Source organism: Balaenoptera musculus, chromosome 8, assembly GCF_009873245.2.
Source record: "Balaenoptera musculus isolate JJ_BM4_2016_0621 chromosome 8, mBalMus1.pri.v3, whole genome shotgun sequence".
NCBI classification, from domain to species: domain Eukaryota; kingdom Metazoa; phylum Chordata; class Mammalia; order Artiodactyla; family Balaenopteridae; genus Balaenoptera; species Balaenoptera musculus.
Window position 1 is genome coordinate 73,250,118 of NC_045792.1, and position 20,458 is coordinate 73,270,575.

The following is a 20,458-nucleotide window of genomic DNA, read 5'->3' on the forward strand; positions in this document are numbered from 1 at the left end:
GTCCAGCCTGGAGGGAGGGCAGATGGCCAGTCCCTTCTGGCTTTCACACGTGGCTGTGCTCTCCCAACACTGTCTCTGTATTCATAAAGGCCATGTTTGGCCTCCTGCTAACTCTTTTATTTCTCAGTTGGTCAGAACTCATGCAGGAAATAGGGCTGCTATGTATTATTAGTCTCCCACAAGACCTCAACAAGGAGACTGAATCCACAGGCTTTAGCCCAGGAGAAGCGGTATAGCTCAACTGTTAAGAGCACAGATTCTGCAGTCCTACTGTCTGGGTTTGAAGGTTTGCTCGGGCACACGTTTGACAAATGGGTCAGTTTCCATATCTGTAAAATGGGTATAATAATCCCACCTACTTAATTGGGTTGCTTTGAGGAATAAATCCATAGAAGGCACTTGGCTCAGTAACCCACACCTAGTTACACTTAATAAATGGAGCCATTATCATTCTGGTTAGTGTTGGGGCAAGGTCTGCTTCTAGGGCCTGTTAGAGGATAGGGTTTCTGCTCTCCCCTGGTTATAGGAATGGACAACATGTACTTGTGTAACACTTAAAACCTGGATACTATGTACACCTTGGTTCTTATCCTCAGAAACTCAAAACTCAGATTATTGATTTTATGGATTAGGAGAGTTTCATCCAAAAGAATTATGAGATGCCTTTATCTATATGTCTATGTACAGATTTTTCTACGTCTTCCTACAGATTTACACCTAGCTTTGTTCTAAAATGTGTTTGAAGCTGCAAGACAGAAGGACAATAGTTATCTTCACAAAATATGGGTCCTCTAATCTGGACATCATTGAAATTGATTGTAGTCATTGGAGTAGAGAATACATTTTTTTGTGTGTAGAATTCTTATATTCATATTGAAACAGAGGTATGTGCGTGAATATATTCATTCTACCCCTCTTTACGATTGCACGTGCATTTCAGGAAATGAAAATACCCACCCAGGTCTAGGCATGCATAGTTCTAGAGAGTTTGGGGCTTGCTGGGTTTGTGAAGGAAACTTGGGAGTTTTTGCACTTCCCTGGGCTCTGCCAGCAAATTGGCACTTGTGTTAGTTTCCTAAGGCTGCTACAAAGCACTGTAAACCGGAAGGCTTAAAAACAACAGACATTTAGTCTCTCACGGTTCTGGAGGTTAGAAGTCTGAAATCAAGGTGTTAGCAGGTCCATGCTCTCTCCAAAGCCTCTAGGGGGAGGATCCTTCCCTGCCTCTTCCAGCTTCTGGTGGCCCCAGGCGCTCTCTGGCTCGCAGCCCTTCAGTGTCTGCCTGTCACATGCTGACATCTGTTATGTCTCTGTCTTCACATGGCATTTTCCTCTTCCTATAAGGACACCAGTCACATTGAATTAGGGCCCTCTAATGACCTGATCTTCACCTGATGACATCTGTAAAGACTCAATTTCCAAATAAGGTCACATTCATAGGCACTGGGAATTAGCACTTCAACATATCTTTTTGGGGGGACACAATCCTATCCATAACAGCACTATCCTCTATCCCCTCCAGTTTTACAAGGAAATGTGTGTGCACCCATAAATATGAAGGTAGTTGGAAGGCTGTTTGGACAAAGGAGAGTGACTTATGGATGGGGACTGGAGGGCAGTATATGAGATGGAGAGTTTCTCAGCCTTGGATACTAAGAAGGAGTCTTCCTCATTTTTCCTCTGTGGAATCCACTGCCCTACATAGAGTCAGCAGTGGAGCAGCTCTGAGGGCCAGTGGGACATGGCAGTCTTACTGTTGCCTTGGTGATGGTCAATGAGAAATGTCAGTTCTCTATGCTGCTTCCTGGGAGAACATCCATTGATTCATTCAACAAACGTTTATTGAGCTCCTAAAATGTGCCAGGCACTGTTCTAGGTAGAGAGATATGGTGGTGAACAAGGAAGACAAAAATCCTACACTTGTGGCATTCTCTGGGGGGAGACAGAATAAATGTCAACAAATCAATTGATATTTCAGATAGTAATAAGCACTATAAAAAAAATAAAGCAGGGTTAGGAGACAGAGAGCCATGGGAGTGAAGTGAGAAGCTTCTTTAGGCAGGTCTCCCCGAGGAGTTGACATCTGAGCAGAGATTTAAGTCAGGTAAAAAGTGAACCACACAAAGATTTATGGAAAGAATGTTCCAGGCAGAGGAAGCAGCACATACAAAGACCACGAGGAGGGTGTGAACTTGGAATGTTTGAGGAATAGCAAGATTCTGGAGTGAATGAAGGGGAGAGGGAGAGAGAGCTGGGAAGGTGGGCAGAGACCTTGTAACATGTTTGGATTTCTTCAAGATATGATGGAAAAATGCAGGGGATTTTTGAGCAAGGGAACGTGATCTGATACATGTTTTAAAAAGCAGACTATGCCTGCTGGGGGATGGCTGAATTGTCAGGGGCAAGAGTGGAGGCTGAGAGAATGATTGAGAGTCTAGGGCAGTAGCCGAGGGAAGGGGTAGTCATGGATTGGAGGAAGGTGGGAGTAGTGAAGGGTGGTGAGAAGTAGTTGATTTGGGATTTTTCTTTAGGTCTAAGGGAAAGCAAGTCAAGGATGACCCTGCATCATTTGGTTGGAACACCTGATGAAGGCTGGTGCCATCTCCTTAGAGGGCAGCAGGAAGGGAGTTTGGGGGGCGGGGGGAATCAAAAGTCCTCATTTGGCCATACTACAATTTTTTTCATGATCATTAACGAAGTTTTTTAAAAACAGGTTTATTGATATACAATTCACATATTATACAACTCACCCATTTAAAGTGTACAGGTCAATGGCTTTTAGATTATTGTGAATATCTGTGAGAGTTTTGCGTCCATCACCACAATCAATTTTAGGACATTTTCATTACCCCCCAAATAAACCCTGCATTCCTTAGCTGGCACCTGCTAATCCTTCCTTCCCCTTCCCCCTGCCTTAGGCAACCAAGAATCTACTTGCTGTCTCTATAGATTTGCCTATTCTGGACATTTTATATAAATGGAATAATATGACATGTGGTTCTTTGTGACTGGCTTCTTTCACTTAGCATAATATTTTCAAGATTCATCCCTATTGTAGCATGTATCAGTACTTCATTTCTCTTTATTGCTGAATAATATTCCGTTATATAAATATACTGCATTTTACTTATCCACTCATCAGTTGATGGGCATTTGGGCTGTTTCTACTTTTTGGCTATTATGAATAATGCTGTTATGAACATTTGTGTACAACTTAGTGTGTGGCCATATGTTTTCAGTTCTTGTGTATGTACCCAGGGGTAGAATTGCTGGATCACATGGTAACTTTATGTTAAACTGTTCGAAGAACAATTTTACATTCTTGCCGACCAGCAGTATATGAAGGTTCTAATTTCTCCACTTCCTTGTCAACATTTATTATCTGGCTTTGTGATTTTAGCCATCCTAGTGGGTGTGAAGTGATATCTCATTGTGGTTTTGATCTGCATTTCCCAGCTGGCTAATGATGCTGAGCATCTTTTCATGTGTTTACTGGCTGATTGTATATCTTCTTTGGAGAAATGTCTATTCAGATCCTTTGCCCATTTCAAAATTGGGTTATTTGTCTTTTACTATTGAGTTATAATAATTTTTAGTAAATACAAGTTTCAATCAGATATAGGACTTGAAAATTTGTTTCCCATTCTGTGGGTTGTCTTTTCACCTGTCATGATGTCCTTCGAAGCACAAATATTTTTAATTTTGATGATGTGGCCATATTACAATTAAGGCACCTGATAGGTAGTTGGGTATGTAAGCCTGGGGTTCAAAGGAGAGGTGGGGACTGGAGATACACATGTGAGAATTATCCGTGTGTAGACAGTAGTTAAAGCCAGGAGGCTGGATGACAACACAGGAGTAAGTGTGGCTGGAAGAGACGAGGACTGGGGACTGAGCCCTGAGTCTCCCCAATATTTAGGGGTCAGGAAGGAGAGGCAGAGGGATGATCAAAGGAAGCCTCTGGTTCCTGGAGAGACCATGGAGGGAGGCCATTCAGAAGGGCAGGGTGGACTCGGGATATGGTATTGGGTAAACCAAGCCTCATCACTGCTTTCACTGAGCATGGATCCCATTGCAATATGCCAACATCACAGCCACGTGGTCCCTTAATTGACACCACAGAAATTTGATAGACGAATTCTGTAAAGGTTACCTTAGGCTACACACTCCAAATCCCTACTCAAGAAATGCATTTATAGGAGGAGATTGAAGTACTTAGTTATCTAGGAAGATTTATGACCTTGTTAAGATTAACACTTGTTACTGCTAATGGATGTGATGCTGCAAAGCTTTGACAGAACATATGCCTTGCTTTATTTTTTAATGGAACATGCTAAAAGCTCCATCCCACAGGACCAACTAATTACACAGAAGCTTTAAGAGAGAGAAAGCTCTAAAGGTCTGACTCAGGCTACCTTTTCCCTTTGTTGGGGTCACTGTGACTTCTAGGATTTCTGAGATCAATAAAAGGGCCTTTAAAACAACAGTTCAAAGCCACGAAGGGCTGCTCCTGCTGAGGTGTATTTAAAATCCGTGGAGAGACAGGGGCCATGGGTCTCACAACACAACATGGTGTAGGGGGGTTCTCGCTCATTAGGCCCAACTAAACTTGGGGAATCCAATTTTCTGAAAGATGTGTGATTTTAATGTTAGCTTTAAATGTAACATGCTCCAAGTAGAAGGAAAAAGTCCTGACTCTGTAATGAAAACACACAGAGAGAGTCAAGGCAGACAGATCCCCTCTGGGCTGGAGTTGAACCCCAGAAGACATGGAGAATCAGTTCAGCCTTGACATCAGTTTACCTCTTAATCTTTCAACTCAACTTTGGAGTGGCAGTACACTTCTTTGTTGGCTTCCCTTCTTCTACCTCAGCTGTTAGGAGCTGGAATTTCTCTCTTGTTCATTTACTTTTTCATCTGCTAAGGGACCACAATGCAAAGGGCTGAGTGGGACAGTGGCTTCCATACAGAAATATCCAGAAAAATAGGACAGAGATCAGAAGAGTATGCAGATAAAACCTTCTCTTAATAAACTGTGTTGCTAGTTTGGTGACCTTCAGTGGCGGATCCTGGGATCATAGAGATGTAGGGGTTAGGAGTACCGGGAGTGAGAGGGGGCCCGAGAGGTGAGAAGGGCAGATCCTTACTAGTGAAGAGGATTCTGGAACGTTGGAATTGTTTCCTGGGAAATGAGGGAGGGTTGTGTTCAGAGAAGTTTCCCTTTCCTTCTCTGGGATCCCTGTTGCCAGTGTCAGAGGTGTGGGGTGGACTCGGAGAGGGGACCAGTGCGAGCAAGCTGAGGAGTTTTAAATCACGTGGCGCTCATTTGGTACAAATCAAAGGTTCTGTCATGTCCGATTTCACACTCTGCATCCTAGTTATAAATAACATTCCTGGATGGAAGTGCGACAAACCTGAGAGCTATTTCTAGGGAAGGCTTGGTTCCAGAAGGGGGTCACATAGAAGGAGGAGGACTTGTCTTCTTTCCCACACTCCTAAAACAAAGCCCAGCTTTTCTCTCCCGGGAATGGTGTTCGGGAGGGTCCCAGAGGGACTACGGGAAAGACCTAAAAGTGACTATGATGGCTTTTGACAAAACCATCAAGAAAGTCACTCAAGGAAAAAAAAAAAAAAAGGTTAGGAATTTCCCCTAAGTGGCAGCATCTGACCTGCGGAACCGGAAGGCTTGCAAGTAGACCCCCCCAAACCCCACGGTGGCTCGCTCGGGCTCAGCGACCCTTTTTCTGGGCTCCCTGCCTCAGCGCCCTTTCCCTGAACCTCCAAAGCGTGTACCAGTCAGAGGGACCCACGGGGAGAGGGGACAGAAGGTGCAGGTGGCGAGCCGCGACTCGGCCATCATTCCTCTCAGGGCCCTACTCGCCCCTCGCCAACCAGTTGCCTAAGCAAATCCCGAGTAATTGTTTTCCGGGGAGGGGCTGGGCGCGCTCTTTGGCGCCACCTGGGTCGGGATTCCCCCGGGAAGAAAACCCACCCGCGGGGGCTCCGCGGTTCTTAGTCTCGACCAAGATGAACTGGGGCAACTTCTGCAGTCTCCAGCGCGGCACCGAGGCAGAGACAGCGGCGGTGGCGAGGCCGGCTCGTCTGGGCTGGAGAGTGTGAAGCCGAAGGGGTGCTTCCGCCTCCAGCTCCTCCCTTTTGCCCGCGGGTCCTGGGACTCCAGCTCCGGTGCTCCGAGTGGTAGCGGCTGCTGCGCCGGCCGCCCGGGTGTTCGCTGCGGAGGGGAAGCCGCTCCCAGCGCCGAGCGCAACCTGCCGGAGTGGCCGAGCCCCGCGCTCCCGCTCCAGCTCCGAGGAGAGCGCAGCCGCAGCGGGGGCCGCGGCCCGAGCACGGGGCCGCCGCCCGCTGTGGGGGACGGGCAGGGGGCGGGGCGGCCGGGGCCGCCTTCCTGGGCGCGATCCCCGAGCGCAGCACCCGGCGCTGCCGAGACACCTCCCCCGCCGCCCGCTAGCAAGTTTGGCGGCTGCGAGCCCGGCGCGCCTCGGGATCGAGGCGCATTTGTTTCCTCCTGGCTTCCGCGCGCCCGGTTCGGCGGGGACCCTTGGGAGCGATGCCGAAGGATGTGATCTTAATTGTGTGGTTTTGTGTGTGCACCGCCAGGACAGGTAAGCACGGCTGGGGCCGTCGGAGGGATCCAGGGATAGGGGAAGCCGCGCCGCTGTGCCCGGCGCCCACCTAGGCGTGAGGAGAGCTGGAGCTGAGCTCCGCGCTGGTCCGGGGAAGGGCGTGGATGGGTCCCTCGAATCTCTCTGCCCCGGTCCAGGTGAAAGGGTGAAAAGTGGGACTCACAGGCTGGAAGATGCCCTCGAGGAGTGCCCCCTTCCCGGAGGACACGGCCTGGCGGACGCAGGAGTGAGGGGCGCGGCCATTCGGGCGCGCCCTCCTGCTGCTGGTAACCGGCTTCCGGGTGGAAACCCACAGTAGGGCGGGCCCGCGAGCCCCACACCCGTGAACTTGACAGGCGCCGTGGAAACCGCTTTCCCTGCGCCCCGGCGGGCGGGGAAGGGGCAGCGGCGGGAGGCGCACCCGCAGAGGGAGCGCTTCCGGCCGGCGGGCGTTGCGAGGGCCGGGAGGGCGCGGCGCGGCGCGGGGTGAGGGCTGCGGGCGTTCCTGGGGTTCCGCGATCTCTTTCCTCGTCCCCTCCTGACTCTTCCCCAGGGGAACTCCAGGAGTAGCCTCTCTTGCCACCCCTATCTCCCCACCCCCCAGAGGGCAGGACAAACTGGGGGGAATTGGAACTGTGGGAGCAATCCCGGGGAGATTCTCTCCAGCTCCGCACTAGTTTTCCCGTGCTATAACTGCACGTTGGGGGTTGTGAAGGGGAGGCAAGGATAATTGGCGTAATTTTCTGAAGTCCCCACTTCTTTCTGCCTCCAGAGACGCAGTTGTGAGGACTCTAAGCGCGCCTCCTTCCTTCAGCGTCTACTCGCCCCCAGCCCCCATGTCCCCTGGGGTTTGGAGACCCTCTCTCAGCCGCCTACTCCGGGAGACTAGTAGTAGATTTGGGAAGGTGGGGGTGGGGTGGGGTGGAGGAGGAAATTGTCAAAAATAGGACCCTCCCCCGCGGGGTGGGGTGGGGCGTCGCGAGGTTTCATCCCTACGCTAGCCATCCTCGCCACGCGCGGCCGACTTTGCACCCCAGAATCGGTGTGTAGTCATTCCCTCTGCTTTTCTCTTGTATCACTCTCATTTCCCTTCTCTAGAGGCATAGCCTCCTTCCCATGCAGAGTTTATCTGTAGAGGGCTGGGGAGGGATGCCCGGCCTTGGTCCGCTCAAAAGTTCCCTCCGCTGGCCCTTTCCATTTTCCCCAGGACTGAGCGGGAAGCAGCTTTTCCTTTGCTTAATGACAGAGCGGCGGGTGTGGACTTCTCCGCGGACAAAAGGAATCCCCATCCCTTTCCTATCTCCATCCGAGCTCCCCAGGCTGCCGAGATGCCAAGACTCGGTCCAGCCTAGAATAGGTGCTTCTTGAGTTCCGGCCCATCTAGATGGGTTGGTCTTTTAAAACCGAGAACACACTGGAAAAAACGCGCCCCTGGAAGATCAGGGCAGGCGAGGCTAGTGCAGAGCCTGGGCTAGCAGCCCTGCGTGCAGAGAATTTGGTGCTGGTGGGCATCTTACAGAGGAACCAAAGAGAGAGAAACTAGGTGGGGGAGAGGGCAGCGCATCGGGCATTTCACGTCTCAAGTGCACATCACTACCAAACATACTTACGTCCTTTGTTCTCATTACTCTTGAAAAGTCGGCAAAAAGTGCTTCCCCCCAGAAGTGGACTGTGTCTCCAGGGCGCTTTGCTTTTGGAGATCTTTAACGACACTGTCTTTTCCCCTTCCCCACATCAAGCCCCTTTAAAACTTGTAAACATGCTCTTGTAGGGAAGATTTACTCCTGTATCTCTTCATTCATTCAGCGAAGAGTTGAGTGTCTTGCTGGGTGCCAGGATTGCTTATACAAAGAGGAACCGGCTTGCTTGACTTCCAGAAACTTACAGCTTAGCTGAGAATCTAGACAGAAACTGAAAAGCATTTTTATTGTGCAGCTTGATGGGGGTGGGGGGAAAAGTGGTGGGAGTACAGGAGTTTGTATTGAGGAAACAGGAGGAGCGGTAGGAGTGAATTCTGGGGCGGGGTGGTCGGTAGTCAGGGAAGGCTTTAATCAGGAGGTGACGTTTGAAAGTTGTGTCTGGAAGGCTTTGTAGGGAGTTTTCCAGGTGCACAGAGTAGGGAAAGCATTCCAGGCAGAAGGCACAGCTTGTCCAAAGTCAAGGAAGCATGGAAGGATCTGCCCATTGGTTGTGGCAGTTGCTTAGGGAGCTTGAGTTTTCCATGCCACTTGGTACTCTTTGAACACCAGAGGCTACATATTTCTTCTACAAAAATTATCAGAAGAATGAGAAAGACAGGGGGGAATTATATCTCACTTCTTTCACTTACAATTTCTTGCAGCTTGAGGCCGTCTGATGAGCAATTTTTTTCTTTGATTTTGCCCAGGAACCATCATACCAGTATCACACATCCATCCTCTGAGGTAGCTAAGCCTGGCTCTCAATTAGTTTATCAGGATCCAAACAGCCACTCGGAAAGTTTATTTGTCAAGTGGGACAATTGTTGTCTGGGCTGTTAACAGTCCAAGATGAAATAAACACGTAATTCACTGAGTGAGCTGCTCAGATATCACTGCCTTTTAATGGAAATGAATAGATGGTATCAGGCACATTTTAATTAAAGCAGCACTGCAGTGCAGTAGCAGTTACATATGAAAAGATCTAATGATAGGTGTCACAGGAAGCTGCTTAAATTACTCATTGTTCAGAGAATTTGTTTTAAAGAGTAAAGTGGGGTCACGAATAGGTCCTGTTCTCCAGTTCTGGTTATTTCTGGGTGAAAAAAAATCTGAGATTTCCAGGTACATCACTAATAATGAAAATTTAGAAGGCTACAATAACAGCAGTAATAATACATTATGTCCATGAGTTTTCTCCAGTAACCTGGAAGTGTGAATAATGTAAAACTCAGTGATTACTCCCCCATGGCTTTCAAGTGTGGTTTGGTCACCAGGGCAATGGTTAGAGGGAGCTCCTGGGGCTGAGTGAATGCCTTTTGCTGCCACCTGCTGGAAAGGAGAGCTTTTCTTTTAGAAGCACCTCCCAGGCAGTTCATTAACTATGAATTGAATAATAGAGCTGTGAACAAAAGCCCCCAGCCTCCAGTGATCATGTGAAATATTGACTGATTTGGAACAGGCATAGAGCATATTCTTTAAGGATGTTGCTTTTGGGGTAGTAAGAAACTTTGTAGGAGTCCAGAGGCCCAAATCCGATCAAATGGCTGTGAAATCCTGCTGGTAAATGAGGTCTTGGAGCATCTCTCCAGCATCGTATTCCCCTGCATGGACCAGGGGAAAACAGCTGCCATCACGCACAGTGAGCTGGATTAGATTTGAAGTGAGCCAGATGCAGGAGGATTTGCTCGGGAGCTTAGGCCTGGGACCCTGAAGGTGGACTGAATGGGCTTTGGGCCTCAACACTCTCTGGGCTAGACTGAGGAGTGGCCAGCAGCAGGTGTCCTGGGAGATTAGGGTGGAGATTCTGAATCTCAGAGCCAGGCCTCAAGTGCCTCTGCGACACTGACATGCTGCCTTCCAGGTTTTAAAAAATATATTTTTTTCCCCAGAAGCTTTTTATCCGGCTTAATTCCAATACCCAGCTTCAGCCATGTGAGAGCAGTTATGGCCAAAGTAGAAAACTTCAATAGAGTTTCCTTGGAAAGGGCAAGAGCTACATGCTTGGATAAGAAGCAGAAATATTAAAATAAAAAAAATATTTTTACGGAACCAACACTTTCATACTGTATAAGGTTCAGGTGAAGCCATGCAAATGCTGCCTTATTAATAGATTTTCTGATTTTTTAGGCAGTGGGCAAAGTGCTATCTTTTACTCATCCTGCTATTGGCACCAGGTGTTTTCATCTTGAAGGGGACCACTTAGAGAAAACAATACAGTACTGTTTCTGGAAGCCTAATTGATTTCTCTTGTTCTGTTTTAATGGGATGTTTTCATGACGAGAGCAATACAGTTATCTTAAAGCCAGGGAAGCCCCTTTGCTTGTAGGATATAGGGGGAGGGGTTAATATAGATTTAATATATAGATTTCACAAAGCACAGCCAGGGACTTCCCTGGTGGCGCAGTCGTTAAGAATCCGCCTGCCGATGCAGGGGACATGGGTTTGATCCTTGGTCCAGGAAGATCCCACATGCTGCGGAGAAACTAAGCCTGTGCGCCACAACTACTGAAGCCCACGTGCCTAGAGCCCATGTTCCGCAACAAGAGAAGCCACTGCAATGAGAAGCCCGCGCACCGCAATGAAGAGTAGCCCCCGCTCGCCGCAACTAGAGAAAGCCCGCGAGCAGAAACGAAGACCCAACGCAGCCAAAAAATAAAGAAAAAAAAAATAAACAAAGCACGGCCAGAGTGAGAAGCCCTTCTAGGTCATCTGGGCATGTGGAGGGGTTGGGAAAATGGGAGCCACCTGTATCTTTCGTATGATTCCAGTGGAGTTGAGGACCAGGGAGTTGGAATGGTCTGGAGAGCTGGTCCTATGAAAGACAGATGCAGCAGACCGGCAGCTGGGCACCAGATATGTGCTAGGAGTGTCCATGCAGTTATCACTGAAACCTCATGAGGCTGGGAGGCGGGTATTATCCCCATTTTACAGTTAAGGGAAATGAGGCTCGGAGAAGTGAAGTGATTTTTCCAAGGGCACAAAGTTAGTAGGGAGAAGAGACAGGACTGAAAGTGGCTCTTAGTTTAGTGTTGTTTCCACAACACTTTCCAGATTGAGGTGTTCTCACATGGAGATGGGAATCCAAGGGCACCACTGGGGTGTTCTGCCAGCTCTACAGAATCTGTGTGGGTGCCTTTTAGGCTTGTCCGGTTGCAGGGCTCCAAGTTTGGGAGATTCAAACATCTTAAGGATAACCATTATAGTGGGTCTTTAGTCCCCGCATTGGTCAATTACTGCCACAATAATATTGCATAACAAGCCACCCTAAACTCAAAGCAACATTTCTTTTGGTTCATGCGTCTGTCGGTTGGTTTGGTATTGGCTCACTGGGGCCAGGTTTGGCTGGGCGTTGTTCCAAACCCAGGTAGGGTGTCTGCTCCGTGTGTCTTAGTCTCCTTGGAGCAGTGGCCCAGTAGGGCCATGTTTTTCTCACTGTGATGCAGAGGTACAAGAGAACAGGCCCCACCACACAGGCACATCCAAGCCTCTGCTTGTGTGACATTGCTAACATCCTAATGACCCAAACTAGTTACATGGCTGGGCTCAAAGTCAAGGGATGGGAGGTTTACTCCCACTCTAGTGGAAGGACATGCAAAGCCACATAGCAAAGGGTGTGGCTATGGGAGAGGTAAAGATTTTTTTTTTTTTAATTTATTTTTGGCTGCACTGGATCTTTGTTGCTGCGAGCAGTCTTTCTCTAGTTGCCCTGAGTGGGGGCTACTCTTGAGGCATGCGTTTTGCGGTGGCTTCTCTTGGTGCAGAGCACGGGCTTTCGGCGCACGGGCTTCAGTAGTTGTGGCACACCGGCTCAGTAGTTGTGACTCGCGGGCTCTAGAGCGCAGGCTCAGGGGTTGTGGCGCATGGGTTGTGGCGCATGCGCTCTGCAGCATGTGGGATCTTCCTGGACCAGGGATGGAACCCGTGCCCCCTGCATTGGCAGGTGGATTCTTAACCGCTGCGCCACCAGGGAAATCCAGGGGTAAAGATTTGGAGCCAATAATTCAGTCAATCATATTCCTTTTAGAAAGTTTCCTAGGCTCGAATGCCGTCCTGTCCTCTCGTGGTATTCCCCAGATATGCATATTGCCCTGAGATCACTGCACCCAAAGCAGCGATCATATGTCCACTCATCAATTATTAATCAGGTCCTAAATTCAGGGCCTGACATATATGAAGCCTTGTGCAAGACACTGAGCCTGCAGGGATGCTTCCTTCCTCTTGTGCCCAGCTAAGGGCACATTTCCCAAACCACGTTCCAAATTCCTGGCCAGAGATAGACTGGTGTGGAGGTCCTCTGAGATCACTCTTAAATTAATTTCTGCCATATAGGTGTAGAGCACTGTAGATCAAACTGAAATATGAGTTCCTTTCCTGCCTTTTCAAGGTGATCATAGAACTGCTGGTATCTGAGCTCACTTGGAGAAAAACATTGCCAGTCTCAACAAGAGGCTCATGGTGCTGTGACTTGGGCTGATAGATGCCCGTTAGCGCAGTACTTCTTTGCACAGAGTAGGTACTCGGTCAGTCATCAGTCTTTGTGAATGGAGTCTGTGTCAAGCAGGTAGGATGGAACCTTAAGTGAGATCATAAGGTAAATCAGAGCACATCCCACTCTTCCTCCCCTTAAACACATACCTTAAAGCCCTCCAGTGATACTCCATTGCAATTAGAATACTATCCCTCTCCTTGTTGCGGCTCACAAGGCAGGGCCTACCCTGGGGCCTCATTTTCTACCACTCTCCCCCGGGCTCACTCTGCTCTGGCCACACTAGCCTTTTCACTGTTTCCTCTCCACGTCAAGTTTGTTCCTGGTTTGCATTTGCATTTTCTGTTCTCTAAACCTGGAAAGCTTTCCCCTCCAGATCTCCCCTTCCGGAATAACTGCACCATCGCCGGCCGCCATAGTCATCAGGTGTCTGCTCAGAGGAACCTTCCTCTACCACCCTTTTTAAGCCTCCACCCAAGCTGCTTTCTGTTTCATAACTCTGTTTTATTTTCTTCGTGGCATTTATTGCCATCTCAAATTATCTTATTTATGTATTTGTTTATTTTTTGCCCTCTCCTCACCCGCTGCCCTAGGAATGCATGCCCAGGGAGGCCATCTCCAGTGCCTCGCAATGCAGTGTGTGTGTTACATAGAAAGCACTCAGTCATACCTGTTGAAAAATGACTGAATGAATGAGTGGTCTTTGGGTAAACTGGTCTCGCATCTGGCTGCATTTCAGAGGACAAGGGGAAGCCTGACAAAAATTGAGAAGGCAGCTCTATGCACTGTGTCTTTAATTTAACCCTTTGTCCACCTTCGGCTCCAAAGACCCTTCCCAGAGCCACCTTCTGTTGACAGAAGCCTCAATTGCTGCAGCAGCCCCTGTTTCCTAACAGGAGAAGAGTGAGGAGAGGGTACATTTCCTTCTCCAGATCTGTGGGGAAAGGGGTGAGGGCAGGAGGACAGATGAGATTGTCACAGCGTGTGATGCCCTGATGAAATGCACTCGGTCTCTCTGGAACAAATTGGGTGTAAGCTCTCCAAATCTTGCCTCAGCGACTGCATTACCACCAGACAAACGTTGACAGTTGTTGCTGATTAAAACATTTCCAACTGTGCAATCAGAATTGCACTACTGAGGTGCTAAGTGTAGATAGGCACAGCCTTTAGGAATAGCTTAAACATAGTCCCTTGGAGTGATCGCCAGCCTTATTAATATATATAATTGGAAGCCACTTTGCAGTCATGAGCGAATCATTCTGCAGAACACCCTGTAGATGAGAGACAGGCTTAAGGATTTGCCTTTTTCAGATGAGGCAGTGGGGGCTCAGGGCCCTGTTTCTCTGTGCTAAGGTTCTCCAACAAGAGTTGTCAGGGTGTCTAACTTTTCACGAATCCCCTTGACATCTACATCCATTGTTCTGGGGATTCTCTTTCCTGGCCAGTCCCTCTGCCACCCTTATCCATCAGGGACAGGATCCCTCTCATTTTCTTCCTCTTTATCGCAGGTTGTTGGTGCCTCATTAATAGTGCTCTGTGGAGGTGTTTCCTGGTGACGGTGGTGTCAGATTTCACTACTGTATCAGTCTCTGAAGCAGGTAGATCAGGGCCACAATTCTGTATCCACAGTTCCCGAATCTAAAAAAGCTCAGAAACCCAAAGTTTCTTCATAACTCACCTGACAGCAAAACCTACCCTGAGCTGAACTCCTTTGGTGGCAAAACTTGACCTGAACAGATATGAGGCTATTTATAGTCTTTATTTATACCAATTAGAGGACAATATCAGACTTTTTGCTCTACAAGTATTGTGTTTGGTTATGGGGTGCTGATGTAGGCTTTGCTGAGGGTGTTACATAAAGTGTAGTATATGGGCCATATTAGCTTTCCAACAGATGATCCAGTCTGAGTTCTGAAATGTATTTGGCCCCTAGGGTTTTGCAAAGGGATTATCAATCTGTAATGGGGAATGGGAGAGGGGGAAGGGACGACAAAACCACAATATCAGTGGGGGTGATGGAGCAAAGAGTTGCCTTCATTTTCCATCCAGGGAAAGAGCATCTCTAAGCACTCATCACTGGGTTCCTTGTATCCCCTGCCACTCCTGGCCTCTGTCATTTCTGTTCCATGTTGCCGCAAGTAAGTCAGCATTTTAAGCCAAGATGGCTCTTTGTTCCTTTTCAGTGGTGGGCTTTGGGATGGATCCCCACCTTCAGATGGATATTATCACTGAGCTCGACCTCGTGAACACCACCCTTGGAGTCACTCAGGTGTCTGGACTGCACAATACCAGCAAAGCATTTTTATTTAAAGGTAAAGGCATTTTTCTCCTTTGCATGGGGGCAGAACTTGGGGAGGAGGGTCTGTCTGGGGATTGTTCCTCTGGTGTGTATTTGTCGGAAGATCATCTCTGCTGTTTCTCTTGTGTTATCGTCATGAGGAATGTTCAGAAATGCCGAGGGTGTTTAGATATTTGGGGGGTGTTCTGAGGGTGTGGGAGGGGGCAGTCGGGGGCATGGTGATGAAATATTTGGCTTGGCAGTGACATATTTCCCAGGGGATTTTGGTGGGGATCTAAAGTGGAATGAATTTGTAAAGTCCTTGAAAGCCTTTGGCCAGCCACATTATTTTTATAGGATATTTCTTCTACTGTTATTCATATCTTTACCTATACCTACGTCCATTCCTGTTCCTATATCTTTATCTCTCATTTAATGGGTGGACCATGCACAAAGAGGATGTTTCATGACTGCATTTTCTTAGGGGTGCAGCTTACCTGGTTCTGCCCACTATAAACTTGACTATAATTCATTAAATTGTTCAGCAAGCATTCATAAAGGCAGTATAGTGTGCTTCTTAAAAGCCTGGGCTCTGGAGCCTGACTGCCTGGGATTAAATTCCAACCCTACCACTTATTGACATTGCGACTTTGGGCGATTCCTTAGGCTGACTCTGCCTGTGTCTTCATCTGAAATAATAGTACCTAATGGGGCAGTTGCAAGGATTAGAGGAGCTAATCCATTAAAGTGGATCAAACAGTGCCTGATAACATAGTAAATCCCTGGTAAGTATTAGCTATTATTATGGAACTCCTATTGTGTACCAGGCAACATGCTAATAGTAGGATTATTAGTAAGAGTAAATAAATGTAGTGAGAGAAACAGTCATTACACAAGTAATTATTGACTTCCAATGGCTGTACTTACCATGAACGGGGTGTATAGGTTGCCAAATAAGAGTATATAGGGAGATCTGATTTATTGGGAGTGGGAAGATGGTGGTGGTCAGGAAAAGGCTACCCTGAAAAAGTGATATGTCAGCAGAAGAGTGAAAAATGAATAGAAAGCTTGGTGAAGGAAGAGGTGGCGGCTCAGAGCATTCTGGGCAGAGAAAATAGTATGTAGGAAGGTCTTAAGGCAGAAACAAATGGGAAGACATTTAGCATGGCTGAAAGGTGGTGAGTGGCTGGAGAGGTAGGCAGGGGCTAGGTCACACTGGGCCCTGAAGGCAGAATTGATATTTAGCTTATATCCACGGGCTTGGGTGTACTGATGCTTTATGGACAGTGTCTATTTTGATAGGTGGGAGGCCATGTACTTGTTAACTATTGCAAATATTACCCTTGCCCATAGGCCATGTTAGTTTTTTACTTTACTCTCAGATCAGTGGGGGCCTTTGATGAGTTGAAGGAGGGGAGTGATCTGATCAGATATGGCAGCCTAGATATTCCTCTATGAAAATGCCTGGCAGGCTTCTTTTAACCCAGCCTTTTGTGAAGATAACAAAAGGATTATTTTAGAATGACTGAACCAACATTATGGGATGAGATATATATATTTCCTGTGCAGAGAATTTAAGCCTTCTTAATAATATACAGCACACCTACAGATACTATATAATAATATATAACAAGACTACAGATATGTTAATTTCCGCTTACTCTTACTAAGGAATTGGTGAGGTAAGTAAACTGGGCATGGTTAAGAGAATACAAACAGGATTAGTTTTCTCTTTGCATTGTGCAAGTTCTCTTCAGTTACTGTTGAGAGGCCATCCCATTCTTCTTTTTTTTTTTTTAACGTTTTTATTGGAGTATAATTGCTTTACAATGGTGTGTTAGTTTCTGCTTTATAACATAGTGAATCAGTTATACATATACATATATCCCCATATCTCTTCCCTCTTGTGTCTCCCTCCCTCCCACCCTCCCTATCCCACCCTTCTAGCTGGTCACAAAACACCGAGCTGATCTCCCTGTGCTATGCGACTGCTTCCCACTAGCTATCTATTTTACATTTGGTAGTGTATATATGTCCATGCCACTCTCACACATTGTCCCAGCTTACCCTTCCACCTCCCCGTGTCCTCAAGTCCATTTTCTAGTAGGTCTGCGTCTTTATTCCCATCTTGCCTCTAGGTTCTTCATGACCATTTTTTTTTTTTTTTTTTTAGATCCCATATATATGTGTTAGCATACGGTATTTGTTTTTCTCTTTCTGACTTACTTCACTTTGTATGACAGACTCTAGGTCCATCCACCTCACTATAAATAACTCAATTTCATTCCTTTTTATGGCTGAGTAATATTCCATTGTATATATGTGCCACATCTTCTTTATCCATTCATCTGTCGATGGACACTTAGGTTGCTTCCATGTTCTGGCTATTGTAAATAGAGCTGCAGTGAACACTGTGGTACATGACTCTTTTTGGATTATGGTTTTCTCAGGGTATATGCCCAGTAGTGGGATTGCTGGGTCATATGGGAGTTCTATTTTTAGTTTTTTAAGGAACCTCCTTACTGTTCTCCATAGTGGCTGTATCAATTTACATTCCCACCAACAGTGTATGAGGGTTCTGTTTTCTCCACACCCTCTCCAGCATTTATTGTTTGTAGGTTTTTTGATGATGGCCATTCTGACCGGTGTGAGATGATATCTCATTGTAGTTTTGATTTGCATTTCTCTAATGACTAATGATGTTGAGCATCCTTTCATGTGTTTGTTGGCAATCTGTTTATTATGTTGAGGTAAGTGGAGAGGTATACCATGTTCTTGGATTGGAAGAATCAACATTGTGAAAATGACGATACTACCCAAAGCATTCTACAGATTCAATGCAATCCCTATCAAACTACCACTGGCATTTTTCGCAGAACTAGAACAAAAAATTTCACAATTTGTACGGAAACACAAAAGACCCGGAATAGCCAAAACAATCTTGAGAAAGAAAAACGGAGCTGGTGGAATCAGGCTCCCTGACTTCAGACTATACTACAAAGCTACAGTAATCAAGACAATATGGTACTGGCACAAAAACAGAAATCTAGATCAATGGAACAGGATAGAAAGCCCAGAGATAAACCCATGCAAATATGGTCACCTTATCTTTGATAAAGGAGGCAAGAATATACGATGGAGAAAAGACAGCCTCTTCAATAAGTGGTGCTGGGAAAACTGGACAGCTACATGTCAAAGAATGAAATTAGAACACTCCCTAACACCATACACAAAAATAAACTCAAAATGGATTAAAGACCTAAATGTAAGGCCAGACACTATAAAACTCTGAGAGGAAAACATAGGCAGAACACTCTATGACATAAATCACAGCAAGATCCTTTTTGACCCAGCTCCTAGAGAAATGGAAATAAAAACAAAAATAAACAAATGGGACCTAATGAAACTTAAAAGCTTTTGTATAGCAAAGAAAACCATAAACAAGATGAAAAGACAACCCTCAGAATGGGAGAAAATATTTGCAAATGAAGCAATGACAAAGGATTAATTTCCAAAATTTACAAGCAGCTCATGCAGCTCAATATCAAAGAAACAAACAACCCAATCCAAAAATAGGCAGAAGACCTAAATAGACATTTCGCCATCCCATTCTTGATTTGAGAAGTGCTGCTGACACTTTGTCAACAGAGTTGCTATGGAAGCCTGGCTCATCTGTAAACTTCATGAAAGCAGAAGTCTTCCTATCTAAATACCCCTACATCTCAAGGGCCAAGTATTGTGCATGGCACACAGTAGGTGACAAGTGAACATTTTGAATTGAATTAAAATTTCCTCTGTCCAATGTGCTCTATGAAAGGCTTGTTGCCTACTTTATATGCTGGTCATTCACTCATTTAGTTATTCCCTGGGCTAGATCTCTGCTTTCTAATTTGTGTGTTCTCTGCTTTAGCAGCTGCTTTTGGGATGTCTACCATCCCGAATCTCTCCAACAATAGGGAGAGATTTTCAGCTTCTTTGCTGGGAAGAGTAACTTTATTATGGGACTTGAGGAGGGTTTTCCCTTTCAAGGTCTCTTGTGATTACCTTACCTGGATAATCTCTCCATCTCTGGATCTGTAATTTAATCACATCTGCAAAGTCCATTTGCCATGTAAGGTAACATATTTCATAGGTTTTGGCAATTAGGACATTGACATGTTTGGGGAGTCATTCTGCTTACCACAAAGTCTTCCCACTGGCCCCCAAAGATTCATGTCTGCCCCACATGCAAAATACATTCACCCCATTCCAATATCTCCAAAGGTCTTAACCAATTATAACATCAGCTCAGAGTCTAAAATCTCATCCATTCATCAGCTGAAAAATTCCAAATCTCACTATCTAAATAATCTAAATCAGGTATGAGTGGGACTCTGAGTATTTGCCATTTTGTAGCAAAATTACTCTTTATCTGTGGATCTGTGAAACTAGAAAACAAGTAATCTGCTTACAAAATATAATAGTGGGACAGGTATAGAATGCCAGTTATAGAAGTTCCTTTTCAAAAGGGAAAATTGGAAAGAAGAAAGGGGTCACCAGGCTCAAGAAAATGTGAAATCCAGCAGGGCAAACTCCATTGGGTTTCAGGGCCTGAGGATCATTCTCTATGGTCCTTGGCTCTGCTTTCTGGGCTTGTGACTCATTCCTCTGAATCATTCACGAACAGTAGCATAGGTTTGTAGTTGAATAGTTTTATCAACCTGTTTTTTGCTTATAGAATTTTGAGAGTCGATCAGCCTTCTTTCATTTCATGTTCTTTCTGTCCCCTTCAGTCCAAGTTGGCAGTGTTTCTGCTGGTATAACATTCTCAAGAACCCGGAGGGTCTCCTGTCCATTAGACAAAAGGCTCATTTACACATCTTTCCGAGATAATCTAATCTCTATTTCTGACTTCTGCTGGGATGGCTGAGGGGATCCATGAATTACAACCATGATCTCTTCAAAGAACCCTCTGTGTGATTGGATATTCTGACCCTTTGGTCCTTCAGAGTCACTAGCAAAAGGTGGTTCAACCACACCCTTGGCTTTGTTCCAGAGTAGACTTTCCTGACAGTGAATCTCCTAATTTTATTGTCTTTTCCAATCTGGATAGGCTGGGAATTCTGCATATAATCAGTCCTCGTTCCTTTTTGCTTAACAGCTCTTCTCTCAATCTGTCTTTTTCTTCTTACCTTTTACTATAAACAGCAAAGAGAAACCAGGCTGAAACTTCAACACTTTGCTTGGAAATCAGAAGTCAAAAATGGGCTTTAGAAAGGGCTAAAATCAAGGTGTTGGCAGAGCTGTGTTCCTTCTAGAGCCTCTATAGGATAATCCGGTTATTGTTTTTCCAGCTTCTAGAGGCTGCTACATTCCTTGGCTTGTGGGTGCATCACTTCAACCTCTGCTTCTG

At 46.3% G+C, this 20,458-nt stretch overlaps 1 protein-coding gene across 2 annotated transcripts in view; it reads left to right on the forward strand.

Moving 5' to 3' along the window:
- The first annotated feature begins 5,997 nt into the window (after window positions 1-5,997).
- Window positions 5,998-20,458, forward strand: part of NELL1 (neural EGFL like 1) — an 862,938-nt gene continuing 848,477 nt past the window's right edge. For both annotated transcript variants that reach the window (XM_036862585.1, XM_036862586.1), the window contains exons 1-2: window positions 5,998-6,623; window positions 14,972-15,100. In XM_036862585.1, coding sequence (XP_036718480.1) covers window positions 6,569-6,623; window positions 14,972-15,100 — 184 coding nt within the window. In that variant the 5' untranslated portion in view covers window positions 5,998-6,568. The remainder of the gene's footprint in view (window positions 6,624-14,971; window positions 15,101-20,458) is intronic.